The sequence below is a fragment of the Nelumbo nucifera genome, chromosome 7 (genome assembly GCF_055504915.1).
Source record: "Nelumbo nucifera cultivar China Antique chromosome 7, China Antique-T2T, whole genome shotgun sequence".
Classification (NCBI taxonomy): domain Eukaryota; kingdom Viridiplantae; phylum Streptophyta; class Magnoliopsida; order Proteales; family Nelumbonaceae; genus Nelumbo; species Nelumbo nucifera.
In genome coordinates, this window is record NC_142655.1 from 23,909,003 (window position 1) to 23,922,595 (window position 13,593).

General features: G+C 38.1%; 1 protein-coding gene across 4 annotated transcripts in view; it reads right to left on the reverse strand.

Moving 5' to 3' along the window:
* Positions 1 to 1,157: 1,157 nt before the first annotated feature.
* LOC104593514 (uncharacterized) overlaps positions 1,158 to 13,593 on the reverse strand; it is a 42,779-nt gene continuing 30,343 nt past the window's right edge. For 2 of the 4 annotated variants that reach the window (XM_088892270.1, XM_088892271.1), the window contains exon 5: positions 1,158 to 1,791. In XM_088892270.1, coding sequence (XP_088748396.1) covers positions 1,618 to 1,791 — 174 coding nt within the window. In that variant the 3' untranslated portion in view covers positions 1,158 to 1,617. Of the gene's footprint in view, positions 1,792 to 8,858; positions 12,851 to 13,593 lie in introns of those variants that run through there. The other 2 variants (XR_016078837.1, XR_016078836.1) reach the window with 2 other exon arrangements.

Here is a 13,593-nt window from a genome sequence, read left to right on the forward strand (position 1 = left end):
CTTGTAGGGGCATATCAGGAAAGGTCCGATACAATACGTGTCAACAGATACGGACCGATACATAACAATTTTTTGAACCTTGGAGTAATGGATGCACGTGATTGCTTGATGAATACTGACTAATCTAGAAAAGGATGGACCTGAATTAGGTGGAAGTGTGGAAATCCCACATCCAGCTAGCAAGTAGCAATGGCTTCTACAAGAATCTTAAGTCATGGACTAAACCTTCCTAGTTTCTGTACACAAAGGTGAATTGCATGTTGAAATCACACAAGGATAGTACAATTGAGATGCATACTTTCTGTATACCCCTATATGGAATCTGCTAATATCAGGGACAATAGCAAACACATGGATACCCTCTATAGCTCTTATACAATCCTATTGACAAAATACACCATCTTATTTAGGTTACATACATATACGGGAAAATGCTGTCATTAGCAAAATGATTGATGTAAAATACGTTCAACAGAGAGAAAAATCTATTTGATGTCCTAATGAATGCAGGATCTCTCCAAAAGAGGGGGGTTGGATGAGTTTTGGCCCTAACTTATATATTGCCTTGACAACAAGCACAAAAAGAATGCAAGAGTCAAGAGACTTCCACTGTGGCATTGTTTGTATTCTCCAATAAATCCCATTGTCTAAGGATATTGGCAAAGTTTTTGAATAAATGTCCCACCATCCTAAATGTATTGTAACACCTATCAAGGTGTTCTAGATCATTTAATACTTCTGGCCATACATAATCATGATCTCTTCTTTGAGAGGCATGTAAGGTTGTCTACCTATGTGACTACCATATGAGTATATGACCCTCAAAGATGAGGGATGAGAACAAAATTAATCATTTGTTCATTAGAAGAGTCTGAAGACTCTGAAATTGAAGAATGCAAGTGCTTCCTTTCATTAGCCATTTGTAACTCTGCTCAAAGAAAGTAACGACATATCTGGCATAAAGCCATAAATAGCTTGTATAAAAGCCAACAATATAAAGCAAAGAAAATAAAGTAATAACATACGCAACTGTAATTCTTAGGGTCCGATCCCTGTTTTTCTTTCTTTTTCTCCTTGTACCCCTCTGTTTAATGAAATCAGTTAACCTTTCTCAAAAAAATAAATAAATAACATACGCAACCGTAGCACTCGCCACGAAAAATAAAAAAGTCCTAGTGATATCATATAAAAGCCAACAATATAACTACCAAAACAAAAAGTTACAACATATTAAAATATTCAACAGATTAGTCCGTGAAGTGCTATATTAGTATCATAACCAAAAAAAAAAATCAGTGGATAACCACACGAACCCAACAGCCCTCCATTGTCACTCTCCAATCCCTGGAGCCAATAAACCCTCAAGTCAGGTTGCATATGGAGAAATGTATGCCTCCATGTGGGATCTTGTAAAATAAGAGTTGCTTTAACAGAGAAAAGAGAGGGGATGACATTCAGAGAGAATTTATAGAGAACCCATGCAGTTATCTAGGCTCTGTTTTGCATTTGCCTTCACACCATCGACATCTTCATTGAAAGATAGGGCAGCACGCAACTCTTTATCTAATTTTAGCTTTTATGCTTCATACATCATTGTTGAAGATTCTACCTAATAGTTTAGTAACTTGCTCTGTGGGAGACTGGCACGAGTTGTCCCACTTTACGCAACACAAAGCCTCTGTTTGGAAGCTGAAGACCAAAATGATATTCATGTTCCTCAAACTCTACTTTGTTTAGCACTTTTCTGTAACTCTCAATAGCTTCCTGTGGATGACCCCTTGCAATAGACACCTGCCATTCCACTACTCGCATTAGAAACATATTCATAAAAAAGAAACAGAAACTAGGGAAACAAAGAAAACCATTGTAGCTACTAGTCCCATGCTCTTGGTAGTTAAGGTTCCATGGTTCTATGTTGCTGAACGTATTTTTGTCTCTCGAACTAATTTGTTTATTTGCATTCGTTTATTAAAGTTTGGGGTTAAATATAAATGACCACAAAATTACCCTGTTTTAATACCCAATGCCATACTAAACACTCCCTCTCAAGTGAGTATAGGTAATTAACCATGCACAGCTTGTTAAAACTAAGAACTTAGGTTTAAACACTATTTTTTAGATACATTAGCTAGCTGGCTTTTTTACTTTACAAACAATAGACAAACTTCTCCAATAGCTACTTTTTCTTGACAAAATGAAGGTCAACTTCAACATGATTGGTACTGTCATTGTGAATATAAGCAATTTTGGTTGCAACTTCTTATCACAGTACAACTTTTTAGGACAATCAAAGACAATTGCTAACTCTCCCAAGAGCTTTCATAGCGAAAGTAATTTTGAAACAAAATGAGTCATCATTCGCTACTCAGTAATGGAATTAAACTTGCAACAACTGATTGTTTATTATTTTTCTAGGAGACCAGACTACCCGCTCCACCAGTGAAGATGCAATATCCAAAATTGGATCATCTAGCATCAATACAACCAACTGAATCTGCAAAGAGGGATTAGTAACTCTAATGGTACTAAAAATAGCATGTACCTTCGTAAAATTATAACTTTCGCAATGAAGGAGACTTTAAACAACATGAATACGGGAAAGGTGTTAAGGACCTGAATAGCATCCCAATAAAAGCTTGGAAAGGTAATAGGAGAGGTAGACTAAGAAAATGAAAGCAAAGACGATGTTGGATGAATGGAGAAAGAACACTATGGTTCTACATTTAAAAACAAAGGTGATATACAAAGTTTTAATAATTATTGTTGGATATTTGGATTAAATTCACGAGCCATAGTGTCATACTATAAAACTTTGTGGACAGTAATCAAAAAAAAGTTATGACATGAAACAAGTATATCAAAAATCTAATTTGGATTTATGCTAGGGAGATCAACCATAAAAGCCATCCTTCTGTTGAGATAATTGATAAGAAAGTTTACAAATAAGAAGAGAGATCTTAAAATGGTATTCATTGATCTAAAGAAAGCATATGACAAAGTCCCTATTGAGATAATTACGGTGGGCTTTGGAGAAACAAGGAGCACCAGATAGGTATATGGACCTTATTAAAGATATGTATGAGGGTACAACAACCAATGTTGGAAAACTTTTTAGAGATATCAGATTTTGCAGCTACAATGGGTCTTCACCAAAGTGTACACAAAGAGGTACCAATACCATGGTGCATTTTGCTTGCTGATGACATAGTATTAATTGATGACTAATCAAACATTAAATGTAAAATTAGATCTGCAGAAAAATATTTTAGAAATAAGAGGTTTAAAATAAGGACAAAACAAAATATATGCAATGTAAACTTAATAATAATAAAATTGTTAATCAGGGTACACTTAGGATTGGAAACGAAGAGAGAACTCAATGAGACCCCTTCTGTTACTTTAGTTCAATAATGCACAACAAGGGAGAGATTAAGGAGGATGTTGCCCATAGAATTAAAGCAGGATTAGCAAAATGGAGGGGGTGCATTCGGAGTCTTATGTTATAGGTGGATACCACTTAGGCTAAAAAGAAATTTTATAAAATGGATGTAAGATCAGTAATGTTGCATGGAGGAGAGTATTGGGAAATTAAGAAGCATGCTCAAAAAATGAGTACTGCTGAAATGCAAATGTTGAAGGAACCTAGGAGTAGCTCCAACAGGTGAAAAAATGATAGAAAGTAGACTATGATAGTTTGGTCACACGTAGAGAAGGCCATCTACTAAAACTATAAAAAGAAGTGATGTATTACAAGTAGAAGGGACCAAGAAAGCTAGTGGAAAACCAAAAAGAACATGGTTCGAAGTAGCAAGAAATGATTCAAGGACTCATACTTTAACAATGAATCAAAATGGGAAAACAGGATTCATGTAGCAGACCACATATAGTTGGAACAAGGATTAGATGATGGTGATTATGTAATTTAGATTTATACTAATGTAATAAAGCTAAAGTTACACTTTAATCCCTTATTTGTATAAAACAAATAAGACAACTTTTCCCTTAATATCAGGCCTCCAACCTCTCAACACTTATAAAGTCGAAATGGATAATCAACATTTTCGGTGGTAAGGCAACATCAGAAACATTGTGCTTCCTCCAATGCAAGGTTCAAAATTTCGCAACGTATCGGCCGATACATATCGTATCTTTAAGGGGTCAGCACGGGAAACGCTACAAAATCATTTTTATCATGTTTTATCACCGTGTCGACCCTGTATCGTGATCGTATCAGGGTGTATTGGGACCGTATCGAGGTGTATCGACTGATACAGTACGATTTCTTGTATGCAAAAAACGAATTACAATTTTTCGAGAAAAAAGGCTTTTAACTCTCCAAAAGCCTTCTTTCTCTCCTAAACTCACCAAATCATTCCAACACATTTTTGGATTGTAAAATCTTTAAAAAAAAACCCAAAAACAACCTCCAAAACTCAAGATTTTCCCATGAAGAATAATTGTGTTATAGATCCATGAGTGATCTACCATATCCATAGATCTATTAAGATTTCTAAAATATTCATTTTTTATTTTTTTTTATTTTTTGAATAAAAACATTTATTTTTTTAGTATGAAAAAATATTTATTTTTTGTAAAACTAAAAATTTTTATTTTTTAAACTTTTTGTAATATTAAAATAATTTTTCCAATTTTTAATTCATAGATCTATTGAAATTTATTTTAAAATATTTATTTTTTATTTTTTGTAATGTTTATTTTTTTTTTAATTTTTGGTGTGATCTAACCATTTACCATGTTGTAAATCTATGGATGATCTACCACATCCATAAAATTATTTTTTTTGTTACATTTTGTTTTTTAATTTTTGTAATAAAAAATAAAATAATTGTTTAAATAAGAAATAAATAATTATTTAAACAATTATAAAAAATATTTCATTAAATAATTATTAAGCTTATATTTTGTAGTTACAACCTTATTAGAGAATACCCTTATGTTTCCGTATGTTGATTATGACCTTTTTTTCATAAAAATCACTAAAGGATGTGATTTATATGTATATATAGCTCATTTAGGCCCTATATTTAATGTTATTGATGTATATTTATGATTTATTATAGTACCTATAGTGTTTTCATGTGTTTCCACGCATATCTTAAGTTTTTGTCCGTATCCATGCATATCCTGATACGCTCCTTAAATTTGTCTTTCCAATGCACTTAGCGTTTCTGATACTTTAAACCTTTCTCCAATGGTAAACTTGTAACTCCTCCCCAAGAGTCAACATTTCCTCCCTGGACTCTAACAAACTTGAAGAGGAATAAGATAGGGGGAGGAAGAACATAAGACTAAAGAACCATTTCCATAAGTATACTCAGGAAAAAGGAGTTGGAGGATGAATAGTGAACAAATCAGCAAATTTTACAAGGACAAGGATAAACATAAATGAAGAACAAGGAATTGGTGCCCATTTCTAGTTGGAGAAGATTGCTAAAGACTGAAGCAAAAATTTGCTAGTCAAGGAGATCAGAGTGACAAGATTGAATACCTTGAAGGTTAGAGAAATGAAGATGGTGAAAGTGCTTTTGATAAGGGGAGGCTATTAGATGATTTAAGGATTTTTACCGATGGAGCTATCACTAGCAGGAAGGAGTTGGGTTTGAAAAATTCTCTAGATGAAGGAGATAGAAGATCCTTTGTAGAAAGAAAAACAAATGCCAAAGATTTAGAACACTTTATGAACACTTGGGAAATGGAAGAAAAGAGGTCATGTGGTTTCCTGAGGGAAGAAAGAGTGAATGTTGGGAGAGGCTCTCAAGGTTGCTCTAGGAGTATTTGTGTTCATTAGAAGAATCTTGAACAACATCTAAAGAAGGTGAAGCTTTGCAAAAAAAGTCTGGATAAAGATGCAAGATACATCAAGGCTTTTGACCTTGGTGGGTTATAATGTTCACTGTAAGTTGGTAATCCGTCAAAGCAAGGAGAACTGGGAAACCAAACTAGAGGTCAAGGCAAAATATCAAGTAAAAGACTGGTATGATATTGCAGATATCATTTTAAAGAGCTTGAAGCTAAAAGGAATGACGACTATCAAACTTGTTCACAAGCACAAAGCTTTGCTTGATCCAGTGAAAGACAACCCAGGGATGGCTACGATGACTCTCCAAACCCCACCCAGTAAGTTTATGTCAGTTGTCAAGGTGTCACCCAGGCAACTAGGTGCCCTTGGTTGGGCGCCTTGCCCAAATGCCTTGGCTTTTAGCAATTAGGCGTACGCCTAGGCGACAAAAATGACAAGGCAGGTGCCTTTTATAATATCATTTATATTGTTGTATCATATTAATATATGTGTTAGTACATTTTATTATATGTGCAAGATGCCAACCAGCTGGTTGGTAAGATCTCCTACTGGTCGTAGTAGAGACTTGGGATCGAATCCCACCAACACCTAGATTGGGGGGTTATGGATGGGGGAAGGTCTACCCCCTGTTGTGTAGCCCTTCAAAAGATATAAAAAAATACATTTTATTATTATTATTATTATATATCAATTATACTTTGATTTAATGTTTTACTATTGAAATTTAAAATATCAAAGGATTTTGAGGAAAGAAAGAAAGAAAGAAGGAAAGAAGGAAAGAAAGAATTAAATAGAACTATAAAGAGGTTTTCTTTTTTCTATTTTCTCTCTCTCTCTCTCTCTCTCTCTCTCTCTAATTAAATAAAACAGAAACTCCATCCTTGTTTTTTCTATTTTACTTTCCATCTTGAATATTTATCATATAAAGTTAATAACCTTCTTTAGTTGCTAATTAATATGAAATTGCTCTATTAAATACTTATTATGGTAGTATTATTTTTGAAAATGATGAAATTAATATATGTATAAGATTTTTAACTCTTACGTGCGATGATTTGCCACATTTTTAGAGGAAACTTAATGTTCTTAATAAAGAGAACTGTTATTTTTTCAATTAACATACATGCTGAATAGTATATAAAACTAGGGAACTGACCAAAAGTTAGTTTTTTATATTATAAATTTTTTATCGCCTGGGCAACTATGCGGCTAGGCACCCTAGTGTCACCTAGATTTGCCTAGACGCCTTGAAAACTATTTTATGATTGCTAAATGGTGACCAAACTCAAATTTAAAGAAGGCAAATCTTTAGTCTGGTGTGAATGTAAGAGTATTTGGTCTACCATTCCATATGTGGAAATAAGGAACTTTTGAAACCATTGCATCGATTTGTGTGGATGCTCAGAGGCTATTTTTTGGGTGATCTTCACTCAGCAGCTATGAAACTTAATGGAGTGAAACCAAAAAAAAAAGAAAAAACCTAGGAAGATCAAGATTTTCTAGGATGGGATGTTCTATTTCTATGATGTCCGAGGCAAGCAAGGGTGTGGAAGTTTTTGACACAGGAAACCGTGTTGAAATTATAGTAGGAAGACTAGGAAGAGATTTGAGAAGGAAGAGGTTGGAGTTGGAGGTAGGTAAGATCAATTTGTTAAAAGAAATTGAAATAAAAACAAAATCCCTTTGAGTCAAAAGGTTGAAGGGTCCAAAGATTGGTCAATTGGTTCATGTGACGAAGATTTTCTCCTGATTGAAGGCAGGCATTTGTGGAGTAGGTTCACATAATAAATATAACTATATAAGAGGATTTATAACAGGAAGAAAGTGAAAGACAAAGGTAAATTAAGAGGGGATGAATAAAGGAATTTATTTAATCAGAATCAATAAGCTTTTCCAAAGGAGATTGAAGATGATCTTGATAGTCAAACTGCTGAAGGAGGTTTGGAGGGGGAAGCTTTTGAGACCACGAAGGAGGGAAAGATTTGTATCATAATTGTCAAAGCGACGCCTAGGCGACAAGGCGATTTTTAGAGGTCGCCCTGCCCAATGTCGAGATGGTTCTCATATTGCAAATGCCCACATATATTATATCATTTTATTGGTTGGTTTTCATATTTCCGATGACTGAGAAGTTTTCACTGTTTCAGTCAAAGTTGTCCAGGACCTCCAGGTAAGCCTCTTCTTCTTCTTAAACAGTCTAAGTCATTCTGTGCTCTTGTTTTTTTTTCTTACATTTTTTAAGAAATATTTTTCGGAACAAAACAGGAGCTCCACCGCCACCTCCTCCTCCTCCTCCTTCAAATGGTCCTATTACTCCTGTCACTCCTTTTTTTAAATACTTTTAAACAGGACTGCACCCCCAACTTTCTAAATTTTTTCCTGTATTTTTGCACTATTTTTTTAATAATAGTTATTTGGAACAAAACAAGGGCTCTGTCCCCTTATTTTTCTTCGTTTTTCTGCACTCAACCTTTCTATTGGCCTGAAACAGGGTGTCCGCCCCCTTAAACACAGTCCAAGTCATCCTCTTACTCATGTATTTTTATTTTCTTATTTTTTTTAAGAAATATTTTTTGGAAACAAAACAGAACCCCCTTATTTTTCTCTTCTTTTTAAGAAACATCCCTAATCTTATCCAAGAAAACCACCAGCCACAAATGAACACCCAAAAGTATACAAACCAGAACACAACCTTAAACCCCTAACTTAACCCCCTATCTCACCTTCCCAAGAACCAAACCTAGAAATCCACTCAAACATAGCCCCCTTCACAAATATAAGAAACCTAACACACTCACTCCAAATCTCCAACAGATGAAGTAATAACCTCTTTCCTTTTCTTCAAAGCTATTTTTTGTCTTCTCTTTTTTGGAAAAGAGTAAATTTATTCGACACAAACAAACTGCAATTCAGACCCAAAAAGGCTGTCTAAAAAGCAGCCGAGATTACAACTTCCACCAGGAACAAGATTGAAATAATACAGGCAAGCTAATATTCCTGAACTCCCCAGAAATGAAAATCCAAGAAATCAGCTTACCCACAGCTTTCTGAATATGACTTATGTGGAATACAATCCCAGCTACTGTGTTGTGGTCCATTTGGACTGAAAGAAATGGTAGAATTTTCTGTAATAGGTCAAAGGAGGTCCTTAACTGATCTCGGCATGACACACTTAGCACCCAAAGCTTGGAAAAAAATGCATCCAGATCTGAAGAGAGAACGGACAATGAAGACATAAGTGATCTGTAGTTTCTGCATCCTTCCCACAAAGAACACAATTTGGATCCATAATTGGAATGCCTCTTCTCAGCAGATTTGATCTTGAAAGACACTTGTCCAGAGCCATCGTCCACACTAGAAAGTTAGCTTTAGAAGGGCTCATCGGATTCCAAATCAGAGTAGCTGGGAAATCAGCATGCCCCTCACTACATAATTTATCAGCCATGGACCTCACAGTAAAGATCCCATCCGGCTTCCACTTCCAGCACCACTCATCCTCCCCCAATCCATCAATCTTCTGGCTAAAGAGGGTCTTCAGCAGCTCCAAGAATTCTTCCAACTCCCAATCAAACAAGTTCCTCCTTAAAAGAGAGGACCAAGCAACTGAGATCTCCTCCAGAGAGAAGTAGTCAGCCACAGTAGCCTCATGATTCACTGCACAACTGAATATGTGAGGGAAAGAAACAGCAAGAGGGCCTTCTGAACACCATTCATCACTCCAAAATTTTGTTCCATCACCTTTACCATCTTTCACAGAAATCCCTTTCTCCGAAAATAGGAAAAAATCTCATAATTCCTTTACACAGAGAATTACCCCAACTTGGGTGGGGGGGTCTCTAGTTCTCCAGTCCCCCCATTCACTCCCATACTTGGCAGCAATAAGAGATCTCCACCAAGCATTTCTCTCAGTCGAGAATCTCCAGATCCACTTGCACAAAAGGGCAGTGTTGAAACTCTTTACCTTCCTTATTCCAAGACCATCTGATTCCTTAGGGAGACAGACTTGGTCCCAGTTAACTAGATGAACCTTGCTGTCCTCCTCCCAGCCTTTCCAAAGGAAATTCCTCTGAAGCTGTTCCAATCTCTTAGCCACACCAACAGGGATAGGAATTAGGGATAAGAAATAAGTTGGCAAATTAGAGAGAGTCCTTTTGATCAAGGTTACCCTCCCTCCAAAAGAGAGGTACTTCGCCTTCCAAGAAGATAATTTCCTCTCCATTCTCTCAATGACTAGATCCCAAATCGAGGGAGAGAGCCCATTTGCCCCCAAAGGGAGACCCAAGTACTTCACAGGAAGAAAATCAGTCTTACAGGCCAAGACATCAGCACACTCCTCTAAATTATAAACCTGCCCCACCGGAATGATGGAACTTTTGTTCAAGTTCACCTTAAGCCCAGACACCACTTCAAACCAAATTAAAACACCAAGCATGAGATCCAACTGGGATGGGAAAGCATCCATAAAACACAATGTGTCATCAGCAAAAAGATTAACCTTTTCTCCCCCTTGACAAATTGCAAAGCCTTCCCAACTATCATCTTCAGCAACCCCTTTACAGAAAAGGGTAAGGATTTTCATTACACAGATAAACAGCAGAGGGGACAGAGGATCCAACTGCCTCAGCCCCCTATTCACAGCCCCCTCAACTTTTGGAACAAGAGTAATGAAAGTAGGATTCAAACTCCTTTGAAGGGAAGCATTTTCATGAAAAGCCTGAAAACCTTCATAATGTATTGCTTAATAGTATCCCAGCATTTGGTATAGAACAAAATGGTGAGACCATCCGGGCCAAGAGACTTATCAGCCACCATCAAGGAAGTAGCAGATTTGACCTCCTCCTCTGAGAACGGCCTCTCAATATACAGCTTTTGATCTTCAGTTAACTGCTTAAAAGGGAGATTCCTGGGAAAAGGTCTACAAGTCCAAGATTCTGAATAAAGCTTTTTATAAAAACTTGTAGCCACCCCTTTAATATGCATCGGAAACCCCAACCTTACCATCCCATTCCAGCTTGGAAATAGAAGAAGCTCTCAACCTTGCATTGGCCATCTTATGAATAAAGTGTGTATTTTTATCTCCCTCTTTCAGCCACTTCACCTTGGCCCTCTGTCTCCACTTAATCTCATCCTCCACAGCCAATTTGTCATACCTTAGCTTTGCTTGAGCTCTTTTGAGTCTGCTTTCCTCGGAAATGAGGCCCACCTCTTCAGCAGAATCAATGTCCTTAATGGTACTCAAAAGGGCACACTTCTCTATTTCTGACTTCAAGGAGAGCTCCTTTTTCCAAAGCTTTAATTTCTCTTTAACTGCACCTAATTTCCTTGGCAAGATATAAGAAGATGAACCTTCCACTTGCAGCCCATTCCACACATCCTTCAAAATCTGAATAAGCTTTGCCTCTTCCAACCAAGAGTTCTCTAGCTTGAATGGGGCTTTAACTTTGCCTCGAAAACCACAAACCAACTGGATTGGACAATGATCAGACACTGGTCTAGGGAGGGCAACCTGCCTGAAATCAGGGAATAAATACACCCAACTGTGAGAAACCAAGAACCTATCCAGTCTCACCAGAGTAGGGGAATCTTGATTATTTGTCCAAGTGAACTGACTACCCTGAAGGGGAAGATCCACCAGCTCAAAACTGTTAATAAAATCTGCAAACTGGATCATCTCCCTAGATCTCCTACCTCTTGTACTCTTTTCTTCCGCAGAGAGGCAAACATTAAAGTCACCTTCTATCACCCAAGGAATAGACAAATTGGCTCTCAACCCTGCCAATTCCTCCCAAAAATCACCCCGGCGGCTTCTATCTGTAGGACCATAAACATTTGTAACCTGACATAATTTATTATCAAAAAACTTCAGCACCAATGAAACTGAGAAATTACCAACATGAGAAGAAACAAGACTGCAAATAGTGGGATCCCAAAGAGTCACCAGGCCCCCAGCACTACCCATAACCAATTTAGCTTTCCACCTAACATCCCCTTCACCCCATATACTTCTGACAACAGCATCATCCATGTAATCCAATTTAGTTTCTTGCAGCATAATTATCTTTGACTCCAATTTCTTCAAAGAAGCACACACCACAACACGCCTTCTACCCAAACACAAACCTCTAACATTCCAAGATAATAATTTCAAATCCATCTGATTCATACGAACATCAGCCACTCTCCAACCAGAACTCAAAGTCTTTTCCATCCCCTCACTAGACCCCACCTTGTCATTCAGCCCCCAGATCAACCTCATCACTTCCCTACTCCTCTTTGAATTTGTTCCCCCTCTCTTAGCCGCAAGCTTCCCTCTTTCCAACAGAACCCTGTGTTCAATCCCCTCCAAGAACTTAACTGTTTCCTCTTCCAACCCCTCCATCGACACACCCAAGAATTTACCCAAGCCCAACATCTTAGAAGTAACCCAATCTGAACACGAGTTATCAGATTGCGAGTTACCCACACATTGGGACTCTTTGATCAACATTAGATTGAGCAGCACTGCCATTATTCTTCACTGAATCACCCTCTACATCCCTCCCTACCTCATCTCTATTCTGAAAGAAAACCCCTCCACTCTCTTCCGCCGTACCAGTTGACTCCACCACCACGATAGGATCAGCTTACACCAGGTCTTCTTCCATTTCCGCCCCATCAAATCTTGTGATTCCAGATAAAGATTTTCCCGCAGATGCTGAGTTGACGACCCAGATTTTCTTGGACACCACCTTTACCATTCGGCTTCTTCCCCTGTAGCAGTTGGTTACGCCCAGCATTCGCCGACTTAGAAAGAGGGCTGGCTCTAACGGACCCCCCAAGGCCAGTGTTATGGACTTCATTCCTTCGAAAATTAAGTCTAGGCTCACTAAAGGCTTTCGGCCCAGGCCCACTCGAATGCCCCCTCACCTGGCCCTTACCATTGCGTAAGTGGATACAGGCATACAGCTGGCGTTTTGAAGGTCTAATAAGTTCTCCTGACCCCCAGTTTATTTCGTCTGACCCGAGCAGGACTCAAAAGTCGTTTTCTGACAACTATTAATATCCTTCTTCGGCGCAAAACCCTCCAAGGGAGCCACGTTCAACTCTAACAAGCATTCTTTGATTAAATTTTTTAAATCCTTTAAACCCAAATCCCGCCCAACCACCCCTTCATCAGACTTTCGAAATCCAATATCAGGGCTTTTTCTAGAAAGCCCATCCTGACCCTTGATCTCATCCAACATCGGACGCTTCAGAGACACCCACACCCTTTCCTCTTCTTCTCTGACTTCTGTCACCGGAAAACACTTGGTCGAACCAGGGGCAGCAAGGGACTCCGTACAGGGATTCAGCCTCTGAGGGGAATCGTCAACATCTTCCAATCCAGAAGGAGAGGATTACGATTCATCTCTCATGGCCCCTGGCGCAAGATCCATTCAACTTCTACTCTCGAAGGACAAATGAACAGAAATAACTCGTTTGCCATCTTTTTCACCCCAACTCCCCATACCCCCCCTCCACACTCTAGCCGCCCATGCTTCCACCTCTCTAGCTTCCACCCCCCATCGGAATCTGCCCACCAGACATTTCCGCAAGAACTCCCTCCTTGCATCAACTGCTTGACTTTCTGTGAACACGATCATCCTATCCTCCACTTTTCTCACCTCCGAGGCACCAAAGTCAGGCCAGGCACCGGCCGCTGACACTTTACTGTAAGAAACATCAGATCTGATCCTCAAGCAACCACCTTCAGAACTGGCAAAGTTCGGGGTTTTTTTTTTTGGTGTCCAACA